General features: G+C 44.3%; 1 protein-coding gene across 8 annotated transcripts in view; it reads left to right on the top strand.

Moving 5' to 3' along the window:
• The window catches only part of CDH18 (cadherin 18), an 896,981-nt gene that overhangs the window by 728,621 nt on the left and 150,798 nt on the right, over positions 1–17,562 (top strand). For all 8 annotated transcript variants that reach the window (XM_053243963.1, XM_053243962.1, XM_053243957.1 and 5 more), the window contains one exon: positions 14,945–15,064. In XM_053243963.1, the coding sequence (XP_053099938.1) occupies positions 14,945–15,064 (120 nt within the window). The remainder of the gene's footprint in view (positions 1–14,944; positions 15,065–17,562) is intronic.

Here is a 17,562-nt window from a genome sequence, read left to right as displayed (position 1 = left end):
ACACTGAACCACATCTATCATCTTGTTGCCCATTCCCCCAGGTTGGAGAGTTCATTTTGGAGCTCCTCGCAGTCTCATTTGGATTTCACTACCATTGTAAGGAAGCATTGTAAGCTCCTTACAAATTACAATTATGTCAGCCTTACCCACAGCATAGTTGCCAAGGGTGGTGCTTTTCTTATCTCACATGAGCAAATGGCTCCCACTAAATGGCTATTGTTCATTTGCATGGGAGAATGTAAAGAAGGCTGAAATTGATCCCTGTTTTTTTGTGACACCAACCATTAAGAACCAAACCTTCTTCATTCTGTCTGCATAGTCTATCCTGGGTTCTATTTTTTTTAAATCACACCTGAATGTAGGAGAGTGGAATAAAATGTTGGCAACTATCTTTTAACTACACAATATGATTCATGCATGCAGAAATTGTTTGGTCATGCTTTTCTCTAAATGGTAATTGACATATGGAAGAAAAATAATAATCTTACATTGATGTTTTGGGTATCATGTTTGCCTGTGGTCTCTCTTTAAAATAAAAGCTGCTGTGTCTTTAAAAGCTACATAGCAGGTGGAAATGTTAAGGCTATTACCACGACTGCATCTCGAACAAGTTACACTATGGACTTTCTGCTTTTCTTCTCGCTGGCATCTCTGTTAAAAGGATTTGAGATAGCAGAACTAGGAAAGGCCTTTACTTCAGCTACCAATCAGAAGGGACTGCACTAAGCTGGACTGACCAGTGGCCATTTTCAGTATATGGCAACTTCATGTGTTCTGCTTGCTAGATAATAAAACGAGGGAGAAAGGAAAAAAAAAATTTGAGCCATGTGTCTGGGCTCACTGGAGAAAGGTTTCTCAGAGGTATATGGAAGGAAGAGAGAACTTTGAGGGAGAAAAACCCTCTTCCAGATACCTTTGGGAACTCAATGTAATGAGTTACCAGTTGCAGGGGAGCAACAGTTGGAGAGAGGGCATGCACATATCTCTTGCCTGTGGGCTCCTTAGAGGCATCTGGTGGGACAATGTGTGAAACAGGATGCTGGACTAGATGGGCCTTGGACCTGATCCAGAGGGCTGTTCTCATGTAGCATCCATTAACTGCCACAGGAATCCTGGAAGAACTGGGGGTAGGGGCGTGCCTTGAAACATCTGACCATAACCTAAAGCGCCACTGGCAAAAGAGGCTCAGAGTGGCTAGGAGGCTAGTAGTAGAACTCTTGCTAAGTGATACTGAGCTGTATTGGTAGAACACCTTTTTCAGAGCTTTGTTAGATAAGTTCTGGGATTGCATAGCCTTCTCTCTCCTAAGGGGTAGGAAATCTGTTAGCCTGTCTAGTGATCTCTCAAATCTTAAAAATATATTTGTTCTGCTTTCTTCTTCTTCTTTGGGAGTCACAGTGGTGCCTAAAAACTTAGGTTAAGGATAATTGTTTCACAGTCTAACAAAATTTAGGGCTTTTTATTCCTTTACTTTCTTTTCAAAGTGTCTGTTTTGCTTTGATGGTTAGGAAGGAGAATGCTGGTGAACTTATCTGAGCACAAAAGAACTTTGGGGATTTAAAGAGCCTGGCTTTCCTTTGAGCTTGGCTTTTTCAAACCTCTAAAGTTATTGAGAAGCTTGGAGAAGTTTTCTGACCTCTCTAGTATGAATGTAACTTGGGCTGTACCCAAAATTTGAGTTGTTCAGACTGAGGAATCAGGCCACTCAGAGATTTTATAACCCTATGGGTCCCATGTGCCACCTGACTCCCAGTGTACTGGTAGCTACAATACTGCCACCCTCTGGCCATCTTCAGGCAGGCAGTAATCTTTCACCAGCCCTATCTGGAGATGCCAGGAATAGAATGTGGAACCTTCTGCCCCCAAACTATATTGGTCTACCATGGATCTTTTACCATCCCTAACACTTTAACAACTGACATTGCTTTATAAGCAAGCAGACCCTTGGTCTGTCTAGTCTAGAATTAGATACTCCGACTGGCAGTGGTGCGCTCTCTCGCTCTTGCTCTTGCACTCTCTCTCTCTGCTAACCCACTGGCAGCATCAGGAACTTCAAAGTCTCAAAATCTCAGATAGATTCATAAGATTAGGATTGACAGAGAGGAACATTAAGTGCCACTAAAAAGCTAAGCTGCCTGAAATACTGGTGACCTTTTGATAATCTGATTATTTACTTTTAATTTGCTATTGAGCTCCTTTTTTTCTCAGCATTTGCTGCCCATCTAATTAGTCTAATAGATTTTTTCCCCATTCATGGCAGAGCTGTTAGTTGTCTTCCAGACAGAGCTGCTAATAAATAGTGATGGGAGTCATTTGTTTCATGTTAGGAATGAATAATTCAATGCCTTGCCTTCCGAATATTTGCATCTACTCTGGAGAAAAATAATTTCTCAAAGTTGCTCTTTTCAAAGCAGTTTTCTGAGAATGGTGTTAGAACTTGGAGTTTACTCTGAGTTCTTGGTACTACAATACCACTGTTTGGGAACAGCACATTATGCAACAGCACTGAGAGCCTCTAAACTGAATGATCTGTTGTCTGTTGATTATCCCTAGCACTAGGATTAAAGTTGCCAGGTTACAACACAGAGAACATGTTGTAGGGCAAATATGTCATCTCTCTTCTACTAAAAGTAGGGGAGAAGGATGGAGAAGAGATCAAGGTGAGGTATGAATAGTGCATTAATGATTCACCAGATATAGGATCACTTAATGGTTTCACGCCACATTTGAAGCTGACTTGCTATAACTTTTGTCAGCTGGTAGTCTTTATTCTGGGTTAATTATTTGAGATTTGAAATGCATGCAAAGCTATAGCTAACTTTTTGATATGGTCCAGTTGCATATGAGAAGAAAAACCATGATTTAATCATGTTTTCCTAGTAATTTAATGAGGCTGTTCTCACATGCAGCCTAACCCAGGCTAGGGAAGTGAGAACTGTGTGTGAGAACTGCCAGGATTAGGATAGATCCTGCTGGGGCAGCACCACGTAGCCTGGCCTTTAGCCTGGGTTAAGGGTTCGAGTGCTCCCTTTACCCAGGCTCCGCAGTCGGGCACCTAGAGCACCCGTCTTCTGGGAGAATTCCCCAAAGCCTGGCACATTAGTGGATCATCTGGGAGTGTGCTTCACACTCCCAGCAATGTTTCCTGCATTGTCTGCGGGGAAGCTAAGGTTTTGCAGCCTTCCCTCCCAAACAGTGGTATGAATACCCTTAATCACAGTTTCATCCTATCTTGTTCATAAATTATGGATAGAAGAAGCGGGGATTTATTGAGTTTTGATTTCACAGCAAACACCAGTTGGTTCTAAGCCAGAACTCCTAGTGAAAAACTTCCTCCCCACAAGTGTGAAAGGGTAGAGGGAGCATACCCACTACACAAGGAACTACACAAGGATCTATTATTATTATTTATTTATTTATTTATTTATTTATTTATTATTTTTACATTTATATCCCGCTCTGAACTGTCATTAACAGAGTTCTGTATGGAAACAGTTTGGTCCGAATTCAGATCAAACCACCGGTCCACGAACTGGTTCAGCCCATTCGGAGGTTCAGCTCAAACCGGTTCAAGGTGAGGGTGGCGCTGGGGGAGCAGCAAGAGGCACCGTTAAAAGTAAATTAGCAGGTCCTTGCTGGCAGTGCCGCTGCTCCAGCAAGCTTCCAGGTGCAGCAGTGCTCCTTCCAGCAGCCCATGCCGTGCTGGCATGGCTCCAGCACTCACCTGGCTTCCGTGCATCTTCACCAGCCCTCGAACCACTGAACAGGTTTGAGCTGAACTGCCGAACAGGCCAAACCGGTCTGAGGGCCCTTGGTTCAGTCCGAATTTGGACCGAACAGCGGACCTCAGTCCCTGCACACCCCTAATCATTAAGCCATGGTTTTGGATGATACCTGAACCAGGCCATTGCTGCCTTTCATGCCAGTAGCAACCTGGTCCAGTGTCACAGTTCAGACTGTCTAAAGATGAAAGCCCACTAGCCAGATCCCTGAAATGTAAAACAACAGCTTTTGAATGTATTAATTTCATTGGGAGGAATTTAAGCATGTGCTTACCTCTCCCGCTGAAATCAATATGGCATAAAATAATGTTGAAATATTATGAGCATGTTCTGGCCAAAGTTAAAAACTCTAAGACCAATGGGACAGAGTTTTATTTATTAAATTTTTATTTAACATATTTTTATAGTGCCCAAAACTTACGTCTCTGGGCAGTTTACAACAAAATAAAACAAAAAAGTTAAACATTAGTTAAAACAAAAAGTTTAAAACATTACAGCAATTTAAAATGCTTAAAACAATATTTTAAAACATTAAAACCATTGAAACATTATTAATTAAAAGCCTGGGTCAACAAATGTGTCTTTAAAGACTTTTTAAAAGCTGTCAGAGTTGGGGAGGTTCTTACTTCACTAAGGAGTACATTCCAAAGCCTCAGGGCAGCAGCAGAGAAGGCCTGTCCCTGAGTAGCCACCAGATGAGCCGGAATGAAGCATGGGCTTAAAACTCCTGTGGAAATCAATAAGATGTAAAAGTGCCTAGCATGTGTGTGTGTGTGTGTGTGTGTGTGTGTGTGTGTGTGTGTGTGCGGGCGCGCGCACACACACACGCGCATGCGCCCTGGGAACTTGGTTGCCCAACCAAAAACTGAGGTCCTCTACTCCCCATGCTCTGGGTTCCTTTGCCAAGCTGAGGCCAAGGAAGCCATACATCTCCCATTTCCATAGAGAATTGAGGCACAGAGAAAATTAAAACACATTTCCAAGGAAAATTAAGGCCATCATTTGACTGAGGCACTCCAAACAGGCCAATGAATCTTATCCTCCCATATGAAAGGGAGATGTGGACCTTATCTGTTGCATGGCCAAGGTGCTTTAAACACTAAGCAGCAGAAACACCCAGCCGCTCTTTCTAGCTCCAGAGCTGGAAAGGGTGGCATGAGCTTTCTACGTTGGCTCTGTACTGGCAAGCTGCTGGGGGCGGGATGGAGGCTTCCAGGGCTGGCCCTATGCTAACAGTGTACTCCAGGCAACTTGACAGTGCAGCAACCCAAGCCATCAGCCTTCATCCCAAAGTTGGAGCTATTGAGGGGGGTAGGAAGAATCCTGTCTCTGCAGAGCAATTTCTTTCTTTGTAGCTCCCAAGCTGGGAGAAAGACTGGGGTTCATTTGTCTCACTCACCATCACCAGGGGTCTGCCTCTCACTTGCTATAGTAAGAGAGGCAAGTGAATTTGCAGAACCTTGACTGTGCCCATGTTGTTGTTTTTTAAAAAAGGATATATAATTGTAAGATAACTTATCCTTATTCTGCATAGGCTTCCTTATATTTTCCTCAACTTTTATCTTTGCAGTCTTGAAATAATATTTACATTCCCCCCTAAGGACCTTTCCCTTTACAAAAATTAGTCTCCATCTACTAAATTGTAATATGTGAAGTGTTTAATGTGTGTATTTTTTGCTGCGTATATGCAGTTTGGGTAGCTACTCAACTGTTGCAAAAAAAAACAGTTGTATAATTTCCATAAATTTTTGTGCACAGATATTACTCTCCTTTTAGGAAATGGTAAGTGTAGGATGTTGTTTTTATAAATACTCCACACACACGACAGAATGGTTCAGTCGTTCTCACAGTAGTGAAAATACATTCCCATAAACTTATATATTGTTGGCTGAACTCAGACTGGCTTTAAATTGTGGCCAGAGATGGGGCTACAAGCACAGCCTTATATCAAAGAAGTGAACTGAGCAAACTGATTCCTGGGAGTTCACATCCTCTTGTTTCAGCAGTGGTTATAATGACAATGAAGAAGGGCTTAGCTGGCAGGGCCATTCAAGTTGCTCCGTAGAAGGTCCATTGCATAGCCAGCATCATTTTGGATGTGCCTGCATAAAGGTGATTTTCTAGGGAGCAAATTGAATGCTCCTGGTGGGCTTTTTTTCATCACAGTTTTGTTGCTGTGTGTGTGTGTTTTGTATACACAAATGTGTATCTAAAAATAATCCCATCACAACAGTGACAGCAACAGTAATAGAGAGAAAGGTGGGGCTGACAGGAGTCTTCAAATGGAAGCTCTTCCATATGAGCAATTCCATCCTGGATGCATGATTTCCCATCTGAGCATCTGTTCTTCTATTTAAAGCAAACTGAAAGTGAATTTGAAGGTTCCTTTCCAGGCAAAACATCTAAATAATTTTGAGGGAAGCAAAAGAGGTTTGGGATGACCAGTCAAATGAATTGGAGAACACTTGTCCAGTTCATGGTGGACTATGGTGGTTTTGGGGGTGGTGTTAAAAGTTCTGTGGGCTTGTCTTGGTCTCCAAATATCACAGAGTACACAGCTCCTGAAGTTAAGTTTTGCTAAAGTTATTTAACTTTTAGTTCCTTATTTTTCTCTTATTACACTAAGAATACAACCCTGCCACACTTACTAGGGAGTAAGAAGTACCATTGATGTCAGTGGCTCTTACTTTTCAATAAACATGCATGGGATTGCACTGCACTTTTCCTGTTGGTTCTCATTGCACTGTTCTCTGACTAATTTTGAAGCTCTTTGTTTGTTTCAGTTCCTGGTGTGGAGCTGCACAGTGGAAATGGGTCTTAAGTATCTTTGTGCCATTCAGGCATTCTGAAATCCCTACTTCTTTCTTTAACAAAAGAACTTCTTATGAAAAGCTGCAGCCTGCTTTTTATGCCCTATCCTTCCCTTTTAAATAAGCCCTCCTTCCTTTTTAATTTCACTCATGATTCCCTCTGCTTTTTCAGCCAGTCATTATCTGCTTAGAAGGAAGTTGCTAAAAAGCACATCAATGTCATTCTCAAAATCAGAAGCCTGTAATGTAACCACTTCTTTCTCCTCTTATCGGCAGTGGGTCACTTGTTCTTTTTCTTGCAGTAGTAGTACTCCAAAGCACTAGTCTTTGCAGTTTTCTTTTTTTTCTTTTCTTGGTATGAAAGAAGATCCACATCAGAATGTTGGCTTTAATTTGTTCAGAGTTGCATTATAGGCATTACACAGCCTGACAAATCAGTTAACTGTTATTTTAAACAAATGGTACAGCCTTATGACAAATGCAGTCAAGATGTAGATATTCATGTATTGGCTTTCTATCCTGCCCCATCCCTCTGGATCAGAAAAATCTGCAATTGAGACTACAGGGAGTCAGAGAGAAGCACATTTGCCTTCTGCATTCAGATGGTTTTCTATAAGGACATAAGAAGAATTCTGCTGGATCAGGTCCATCTAATCTAGCTGCCCTCTTGCTTCTGAATTCCTGCTTTTCTGCCATCTGTGCTGCTGGTTGACTGACCATGGTAACAAGGAATAGCTTTAAGCAGGCAAGTGGAATGTATGATATGCCTGGCAAGCAGCAGGTGGTCATGTCCACCTGTTATGCCATTGAATCAGGCCTATACACCTGTCTTCTCCTCACACACACTGCCAAGCTTATAGAGAAGGAAGTATGTATGGGGATCCAAAGTTTCTTGGAGCCTCATCCCTACCCCATGTCCCTATGTGAACGTTTTAAATAAAATAAAATAGAAGTTTTCATAACCATAAGAACATAATAACGGCCTTGCTGGATCAGGCCCAAGACCCATCTAGACAAGCATCCTGTTTCATACAGTGGCCCACCAGATGCCATTGGAAGCCCACAGACAGGAGCTGAGGGCATGCTCAGTAGACAATGGACTTACGTGCATATTTTTTGGCATTCCCCCATGGCCCTGAACATGTCTGGTTCCATTCAAGCCTGGTTTGGACTCGTACCAAACCGGTCATACCAGTTTTATTCACACACCTAATAGTGGTGTGCACAGAACCTCACCTCTGTGGTCCGGCACTGGGGAGGGGGACTCTTTATGGGCAGGGGGAGGGTGTACTTACCCCTCCTGCCGCTTTCTCCCCTCCAGCGCTCCCATTTTTGAAAGCATTTGGGGCAGCAGGGTACCTCCCTGCTGCCCTTTCCCCCGTTCCTCATCAAAAAGCTTCAGAAGTCTGACTGCACGTGCGCCAACCCAGCCCATGCACATCCTTAACCCCTAACCCCAATTGTGTAGTTTGTTATGATGTCATCCATTCCAGTTCAAGATGGCAGACATGTGGATGTTTGAGATGCAAGTGGGAACAGGTTTCAACTGAATTTAGTACAGTTCTAGTGATATATAGGGACTCCTTGATGGTGTAGTTTGTGATGATGTCATCCAGCCCAGCTCAAGATGGCGGATGTGTGAATGTTTGAGGTGTAATTGGGCTAACGTCAAGATGGTAATTAGCATTTAAGATTTTAGTGAAAGGTAAGTGGGCAGATTAGTTCTTACCAGAACTTCCTGTTAATATCTGAAAAAGGTTTAGATCAGTTTCACCTACACTGACTGACAATGGCTGTCCAGGGTTTCAGACAGGGGTCTTTCTCAGCTCTACCTGAAGATTCTGGGTATTGAACCTAGAACCTTCTGTATGCAGAATATCAGTTCTAATGCTGAGCTACAGCTTCTACCAATGGAGAACATCGGTCAACCCGATTCTGGGTATTGAACCTAGAACCTTCTGTGTGCAGAATATCAGCTCTAATACTGAGCTACAGCTTCTACCAATGGAGAACATCGGTCAACCCGTATGTGTGAATCAGTGGGGCTATTCTTACGATCACAAAAATCGGCCTAGAAAAATCCTAGCCCGATTTTTGTGATCGTTAGAACCACCGGGCTCGCAGCCAAGCCTGGTGGTTCCGGAGCGTCTAACCCGCTACTGTAGCCCACCTCTTAGCCTGGGTTTGCGGAGCAAGTGCTCCGCAAACCCAGGCTAACTGCTCGTGAGTAGCCGTGATGAGGCTCCTCGTGAGTAGACCCCTGGGTGGGAGGCTTAAAAGCAGCCTCCTGGCTCGGGGGTCTCCCCAGTATGCCCTGAACGCGCGCGCAGGGCATACTGGGGCTTCCGGAGGCCGCGCAGCCCCCAAGCTCCCCAGCCCCCGCCGTCTCCGTCTCGTGTGGGCAGCCGATCCAGCTGCCCAGGGCTCCCTCCCTGCTCGTGAGCGGGGAGAGGAGGCTTAACCCGGACTAAGGGCAGGGGTACTTGAGCAGGTTAACCGCTCGAGATCCTCCGGGCTCGCAGCCGAGCCCAGTGGTTCTTACGATTGGCAAAAATCGGGCTAGGCTCTCCTAGCCCAATTTTTGCCAATCGTCAGAATAGCCCCACGGAGAGTAGCTTCCAGCCTGCTCTCAGAAGAGAGAACACTGAACTCAGGCTTCCAAGTGCAGTGATAAAGATCAAAACACAGACAGCAAATGACAGGAGAGGGTTCCTGAACGGGGAGACAAAAGGGCATTGGTGGGTATGTAAATTTTCTAGATGAGGAATCATGGGGCTGAACAGGTGAGACAATCCGGAAGAAACAAAAACAGACTGGGTCCTTGATGAGGCAATCAATGAGCAGTAAGCAAGGTTTTATTTGATTACATCAGGAAATGGATGGGCTGGTCCACTAAAGCTTCTATTCTCCTGAGCCCTGATTTTGTCTGGCCAAGCAATTCTATATTAAAATTAAAAATACTGGGTGCAGTTCTCACCTTCTCAGTTCCATAATTCTCAAGGCACAAGCCCTTGTCTCACATTACAGTCTTGCTTGCCCCAAATGAAGATTTGAAGCCAACAATTGATTTGTTTTGGCAAGACAATCCCCTTACATTGAGGCAGCTGCTGTTAAAGAGATTCTCCGAAGTGCTACTATAGCAGTGCCAGTGACGCAGAGGGCAGAACACAGTGCTGAAGAAAGGGAATAGGGACCAGTTACCCTCTTGCAACTTAGCCTATGCCTTTTTGTGCCTTTAAGTTTAGGTGGGTAGCTGAGATCATCTTGTTTAAAAAACAGTGGGGGGAATCCTGTATTTTGGTAGAAATGCCTGATTTATCACAATTGACATAGTGATAAAATCTCTGCAACATTGTGTGTACAACTTTTTGTGGTTGAAATAAAGTGTAACTGTGTGTACATGAGATAAGCATACATTTTCTTCCAGAAAAACTGCTAATATAATTCATAGATAATGGATTCAAAAATGGAAATGCAGCTATCGTGGCGCAATGAGAAATCAGTATGGTATAAAATAATCCACACTCTACTTTTCTATTTAGTTTAAGGGTATAGATCCATGCACAATATGCTTATGTATTATAATTACACACAGCTAGTACAAACGGAGGAAAATCCTTAGTTTTCCAGAATGCAAATGTGAACAATCCCAGCTAATTTAAACCATCTAAACCTGAGAGATGGTTTAGATCTGCCTGTTCTGAATGGGATTACACTTCCCCTGAAAGAGCAGGTACATAGCCTGGGAGTGCTCCTGGATCCCCAACTCTCCCTGGTTTTTCAGGTTGAGGCAGTGGCCAGGAACACTTTTTATCAGCTTTGGCTGATAGTCAGCTATGTCCATTTCTGGAGATAAATGACCTTAAAACAGTGGTGCATAATGCTGATAACCTCCAGGCTTGACTACTGCAATGTACACTACATGGGGCTGCCTTTGTATGTAGTCTGGAAACTACAACTGGTACAGAATGTGACAGCAGACTGGTCTCTGGGTCAACCCAAAGGGACCATATAACCTTTCACAGAGGGTATATCTTCTATGTAGTCTTGAGTCCTTGACCTCTCTTTTTAGAAATTAAGTAATATCCAGTCAGGACCTTTATCAAATTATCCATCAAGTTAAGTCCCTTTCTATTTATTGCCTTGCCAGTGATATACTTCCCCCCATATAAAACAAATTTAGACTTGTAATGCTTTCAAAATATTGTTTTAAAAATTTTAAATTGTTGTAATGTTTTGAACTTTTTGTTTTTGTTTTAACTAATGTTTTACTTTCTGTTTTTATTTTGTTGTAAACCGCCCAGAGATGTAGTTTTGGGCAGTATAAAATATGTTAAATACAATAAACAAACAAACAAACTTGCTTTAGTGAACAAATAAAACAGAAAGATTCCGTGAAATTCTTTGGAGAAAACAGCCCTCCACAGGTAGGCAGATGCTTGGAGATTTCATGAGGCTTTGCCTTGTTTTCACTTCTTGGAGTTCCTGTTCAACATTTGATCCATGTGAGATTTTAACTGCACACCACAAAGATGGCAAGCCATGCATACAGATTTGCATTCTCAGCAGACATTTGCCTTTTTTATTATTATTAAACTGCCTCATTAAACATTAAAGATTTGTCTTCAGAGAGACAGATTGAAGTCTTCTCTTTTTAGCTTTTCATCAGCATATAACTTTTTCAAATTCTGGTGATAAAGAAGTAGAAAGAAAGAAGGAAAGAACTTTCCTAAAACTATGGGGCTTTCCCACGTATTGAGAAACCTCAATTTCACAGATTAATTGGGGTGGTCATTCCAGATTAGGTGATTGTCTAAGAAACTGAGGAGAAAGCAATTGTGTTTATGATACACCAAGGCAGAGGGGGAACTCCAAGCGGGGAGGGGCAGGTTGGAGGCAGCAGTCATGACCGTGACAGGAATATTGTGTTGCAATAACCAGTGAGGTGGAGGGGAGGAGATAAAATTCCTGCTAAAGTTTGCATGGTGCCCCTCATTTGAAGGCAGCAGCAGGGGGTTACTGGGCTTTCTCTTGGCTTTCCCTTTTCCAGAGGCAGCAGCTCTTGGGGTAGACTCACCTCGGGTCTGTGAGAAGCACTAAGCGATCACTTTCCTAGGTTGGCTGAGTTGGCTACTGCTTTTGCAGGTGCTGTCCCTGTTGCCACAGTCCGAGTGCACGCCATCTCCTGATGCCCCAAAGCATCTGGCTGTTGCCTCCTCAGTGCAGACAAGCACACATCATTGGAGGTTCCTCTTCCTCAGGTTGTGAACAGGACAATGAGCCCTCATGAAGGCCAGAGCTCAGCTAGCCTTCGCTGGGGAGCCTGGGAGGCAAGATGCTCTTTGAGAAGGAAGCATCCACCAGGTGCAGCCAAGAGCTCCACCTGCTCCCTAATCTCACAGTGCCTCACCTCTCAGTTCCTACACCATGCAGCCAGGCAATGGCTCCTGCTGCTTCCTTCTGTGCTTGCTAGCTTCCTCTCCTCTCGCACCACAGTCTTCTTATTGCAGTCATGATAGCCAACTCCTTCCATGCCATACATATTTCTGGCCTTGAACATTGTCTGGGAAATCTGGAGGATTGGGGTCTGGAGAATCAAGAGTTCTCTGCACATGGGATCCTGAAGTAATAGGCAGGGGAGGGGAAAACCATGTGAGATTGACTCTAAAGCAATTCTGCTCTTTGTGTACTGAGGACATGTGGACACTGCCCCCAGACCTGGTGCACAGCAAGCCACCAGGCTACAGCACAGCAACCAGAGATCTCTGCTCCTGCGACTAGGGCAGGCCTGCTCAACTTAGGCCCGCCAGCTGTTTTTGGTCTACAAGTCCCATAATTCCTGACTGCAGTGACCAATAGCCAGGGATTATGGGAGTTGTAGGCTAACATCTGCAGGAGGACCAAAGTTGAGCAGCCCTGCATTACTGTATGTAGAGACCAAGCCTTGTGCATTAAGTTACTCCTACCAGAAGCAGGAGTGTCAATGAGTAGGGGTGTGCATGGAACCACCAAACTGCGGTCCAGCACTCGGGTGGTGGGTTGCTTTAAGAGCGGGGGAGGGTTTACTTACCCCTCCCGCTGCTTTCCTGCTCTGGCGCCCGTAATTTTAGTAGTAATTGGGGCGGCAGGATACCCCCTGCCGCCCCTTCCCTGCTTTTGCTATGAAAAGCTCCCAGGCATCCTCTGCACGCGTGCATGCAGTTGTGTGCGCATGTCACGTCTCTGTGACGTGCGCACACACACAGAGGACTCCTGGGAGCTTTTCATAGCAAAAGCGGGGAAAGCGCGGCAAGGACATATCCTGCTGCCCCAATTACTACTAAAATTACGGGTGCCGGAACAGGAAAGCGGCGGGAGGGGTAAGTAAACCCTCCCCCGCTCTTAAAGCAACCCCCCCGAACAGCCCAGGTCCGGACCGGACCTTTAGAATGTCCTCCGGACCGGTCCGGGCTTATCCCTATCAATGAGTGTCATTGGCAGTTAAATATATGCCACTTCTATCTTGAGATGTGTCTTGGCATCATGAAGCTGAGCACCAACAAGCTAACTGAGGACTTGGAGGAGGGAAAATGCTGGGTAGGCCTTCTTTCATCCATGTGCAGAGACTCTATGCCCCACTTTCCATAGACAAAGTAGGATTGGATAGCACCCTAACACTTGGTCAGTAGTTACATTTAAACTTCAGATAAGCATGGATTTGAATCTGTTTCAAAAGCCCCAGCCCAGCCTTGGAATATATTCATTCATAATAGATCTCAGGGCATGCCTGTTCATATTTCCATCATACTTAACAATCCCAACTACTCTTGATATGTCTAGGTTTAAGAGCAAAGATTCCCATTACCCAGAGGGCATCTTCTGTGTAGCCTTGAGCCCTTGACCTCCCTTTTAAGAAGTTAAGTAATATCCAGTATGCAGCTTCTGAAAGTACATAGGGAAATAATTTGTTGTGTTAATTGTACACTGAATAATTCAAGTCCATAAAGGGAGAAAAGCACCTCTTTTAAAGATGTATCACAAGAGTTACAAAAAGTAGAGACGTGTGAAACCCTTCTGAGAAATTTTGGAGTAAACTCCTCTTACTTATTAACCAGCTGCAAACTTCATCTGAAAGTTCAAAGGCTCCAACAGAATGTTGCCCAGTTTCTCCATGTATTATTAAAATGATCTAAGTGTAGTTTTTAAAAAGGAACATAGGCATCTGCCCCAACCTTACAAATGGGGGTAGGGGGGAGAGGAAGCAATACAAAGCACATTGAACTATGACGGGGAAAGGAGACCAATACATGCCCACCAGTTTAGTGGTGTGGTAAAAGGTGTCATGCTCAGTATGAGCAATGCTGGTCCAAATAGCAACACCTATTTTTGCCACATGGGGAGTGGGATATTTTGTAGATTTGTGGGAGCCCCATGAAACTGGCTCAGATTTTTCAGGATTGGGTGCAGCTTACGATAACTGATTTTTCTTTTTTAATAGCAAATTGTCACATTTTTGTGGGCAGTACCAGCAACACTTGAAGCGCAGCTGCTTTTCTGCACAACCAGCTTCTGCCAACCACCACTTTTTCTCTGAGAATGCTCTAGTGCTGTGTTTAAAGTGGTGGCACTACCACAAAGGATGTGTACGAACTGGTTTGGAGGCCCTTTTATGAGCCTCCAACTCGATTTGAAAGTCCAGGGGTTCCGCTGGTTCAAAGGTGGGGGGATAGCTTTAAGGACTGGGGAGGATGCTCCCCCCTCACTGTGTTTCCCCTACTGGCGCTGTGTTAAAAAACGGTCCTGCAGGGTGGCATCATACCACCTTGCCATCCTGGTGCACATCGGGCCGGAAGTACCCCCAAAGTACCCGGTGCATGTCTGCATGCACATCGGGTACTTCCGGGTGTACTTCTGGTTCAATGTGCACTGGGTCAGCAAGGAGGTATGCTGCTGCCCCATGGGGCCATTTTTTAACACAGTGTCAGTGGGGGAAGCACAGGGGCGCGGCATGAGTGCCCTCCCTGGCTCTTAAAGCTATCCCCCCTACCTTCGAACCAGCTGAACCACTGGACTTTCGAATCGGTTCGGAAGCTCATAAAAGGGCCTCCGAAACCAGTGATCCTTATAATTGTTCTATTCCTCAAAGATTGTCCAGTATTATTAGCCCCATATTAGAGATGTGGGAGTTAAGGCTAAGGGAGGCTTTGGCTATAATGTCCTGATGGGACCTTGACTGAGGGTAATGCTTTGGTTTGCCTGTATGATTATAAATCAAGTGGTTCTCTATTGCAATGACAAGGGGTGTGTGTGTTTGTGTGTGATATTTAAACTATGACATCTATCAAATAAAGCTTATTTTCTTGAATATTTCAGGTACCTCAGTCCTTCAGGTGACAGCTACAGATGCAGATGACCCCACCTATGGAAATAGTGCCCGGGTGGTGTACAGTATTCTTCAGGGACAGCCATATTTCTCTGTTGACCCTAGAACAGGTGAGTATGCTTTTTTCCATTGCACTTAATAGGCTGCAGAAGTCATAGGGAAGGTATTTTTCTTCCATCATTATATTATATACTCATTAATGGTGTGTCATTGACTAATGTGTGTTATTAATAGGATTGTTCTGCACTCTCAACTCAAATTGGACTGTATGTCAACCAAGAGGCAAGACATGAGCCACTAGGGATAGCAAATCCACAACGAACAATCCACATAGGCAGAGAAAATGGAATCGGGTTTCTCTAAGTGTATGCATCAGACCTGTGCACTTCTGTTACTACATTCTAATTCTATATTTCAGCAATCTTCAGACTATGAACTTGCTTATCATGAATTGTATTTTGGAAACTAATTCTTTGGGGCTACTTGAATTTTATGCAGTGTGAATTTTGAGCTTCTATTCAGATAATAGATTTTCATTATTGCCAGAAATGTTCTTCTTAATTCTTGTGGCCTTAACCTCCTTTCTGTTTCTGTATCCTCTCTGTATTCTAAGTTACTCAAACCCTTAAATGTGCAGAGGATCCCAATTCTCTTTTATGTATTTATTATATGCTACTTACCTGCATATCTGGACTCAATGAGGCTTACAAAGCCGTTTAAAATACAATGAAAACACAGAATATAATTAAAAATAAAGCAATGGTGGCATAGATACAGCAGAATTTATATATATAATTCAGGAAGCCAGGCTAGGCGTTGGATGAGTGCATCACAACTCTTGCAAGACCTCGTGAGAGTTTGTGCATTTGGGTGGAAAGGCGATGGGCAGGAGAATGCGAGAAAAGCAGCAGGGAGAGTGCGCATCAGTTTGGGGGAGGCACAGAGGAAAGCGGCAGGGAGAGAAGGTGCCACACACACGTGTCAGTTTGGTAGAGGTAGAGAGGAGATAAAGCGCCAGATGCACGAGTCATGTTGGGGCAGAGAGGACAAGTGTGCGTCAGTTTGGGAGAGGCACAGAGGAAAGGGGCAGAGATAGAAGCTGCTGCACGCATGAGTCAGTTTCGGGGAGGACGAGAGGACGAGTGCGGTGGGGAGGTCTTGGAGGCTGGGGATGGATCTGGAGGCCTGGGGTCATCACAAGGGTGCTAAGCAAGGGGCCGAGGAGTTGGGCCATTTTTAAAGGGCCGTGCGAGACAGGAGGCGGTTGGAGTACTGAAGGAGGTCACTTAAAAATGAACATTGGCCACCCGCCCTACCTGCCAGAGGAGATATGGAGACCGAAAGACAGTGGAAGGGCGACTATGAGACAGGCTGATGGACAGATGGAGGTGAACAGTGAGAGGACAAGAAAGGCAAGGCTATAGGAGACAAAACGAGAGAGGAGAGAAGGTTGGTGGGGGGGGGGAATGTGAGGGCAGTGGGGAAGCAAACCTCGGGATTTAAAAAAAACCCCTTTGAAACTGAGAGGGCCAACCGCGGGCAGTCTCCCCAGTCAACAACACATTAAAACACACACACACACACACTTGGGACTAATGCCAGTCAACTCACTCCAAAAAACAGACAGACAATTGGGACTAATTTGGGAGTAAGTAAAGTAGTGCACAGATTATCTGTGCAGGTTCAGCTAGTTTAAAAATTAAAAAAGAAAAGAGCCACAATCAGAGTTCTCCCCAGAATCACTAGAGGCTAAAGGCCTTGCAAGGCAGCTATGATTTACATCCTTCCTAAGGTTACAAGGGGTGGAAACAACTGAGTCTGCTGGACGAGGGCGTTCCAAAGCCTGTATGCCATAACAGAGAAGGTTCTCTCTTGCATGATTGCTCGTAAAACCAGGGACTTTTATACACAGCAGGCTTTACCGTGAGTTTACTGGTAGGTTTCACTGCAAATTTGGGATTGTCCCAAAAAACCGATACAAAAAGTGGATTTTTTAACCTTGGATATAAGTCGGGCTACACTCTTAACATGGAATGAAAAACCCAAATTGTGTGTGAACTGCTCCCCAAAAATTTGCAGGGACTTAGTTGTAAACCTGGCCGTTATGTGAACGCACCCCCTCCATTCCATAGGAGATGCGAGTTTAAAAGCCCCATGTGTAAAACTTCCAGAAGATTTGGGCACACAAATCAGAGCCAGATATTCTTAATAGGCAGACAGATTGTTATGGAAGTAGATGATTGTTAAATACGCAAACTATTTAGCAATAGCAATAGCAATAGCACTTACATTTATATACCGCTCTATAGCCGGAGCTCTCTAAGCGGTTTACAATGATTTAGCATATTGCCCCCAACATTCTGGGTACTCATTTTACCGACCTCGGAAGGATGGAAGGCTGAGTCAACCTTGAGCCCCTGGTCAGGATCGAACTTGTAACCTTCTGGTTACAGGGCGGCAGTTTTACCACTGCACCACTTTAGGGCTTCTATGATGAGAAATACTCTTTGCATGGTTCAGGAGAGCATTCCCGTGCTGCTTCTAGAAGCTCTGACTACATTAGACTTGCAGGACTATAACTAAAGTATTTAGTCTTTGGCCGTGAACA

Source organism: Hemicordylus capensis, chromosome 4 (genome assembly GCF_027244095.1).
Source record: "Hemicordylus capensis ecotype Gifberg chromosome 4, rHemCap1.1.pri, whole genome shotgun sequence".
Lineage (NCBI taxonomy): Eukaryota > Metazoa > Chordata > Lepidosauria > Squamata > Cordylidae > Hemicordylus > Hemicordylus capensis.
The sequence above is the reverse complement of the archived record's forward strand: the minus strand, read 5'-3'. Positions and strand labels throughout refer to the sequence as shown.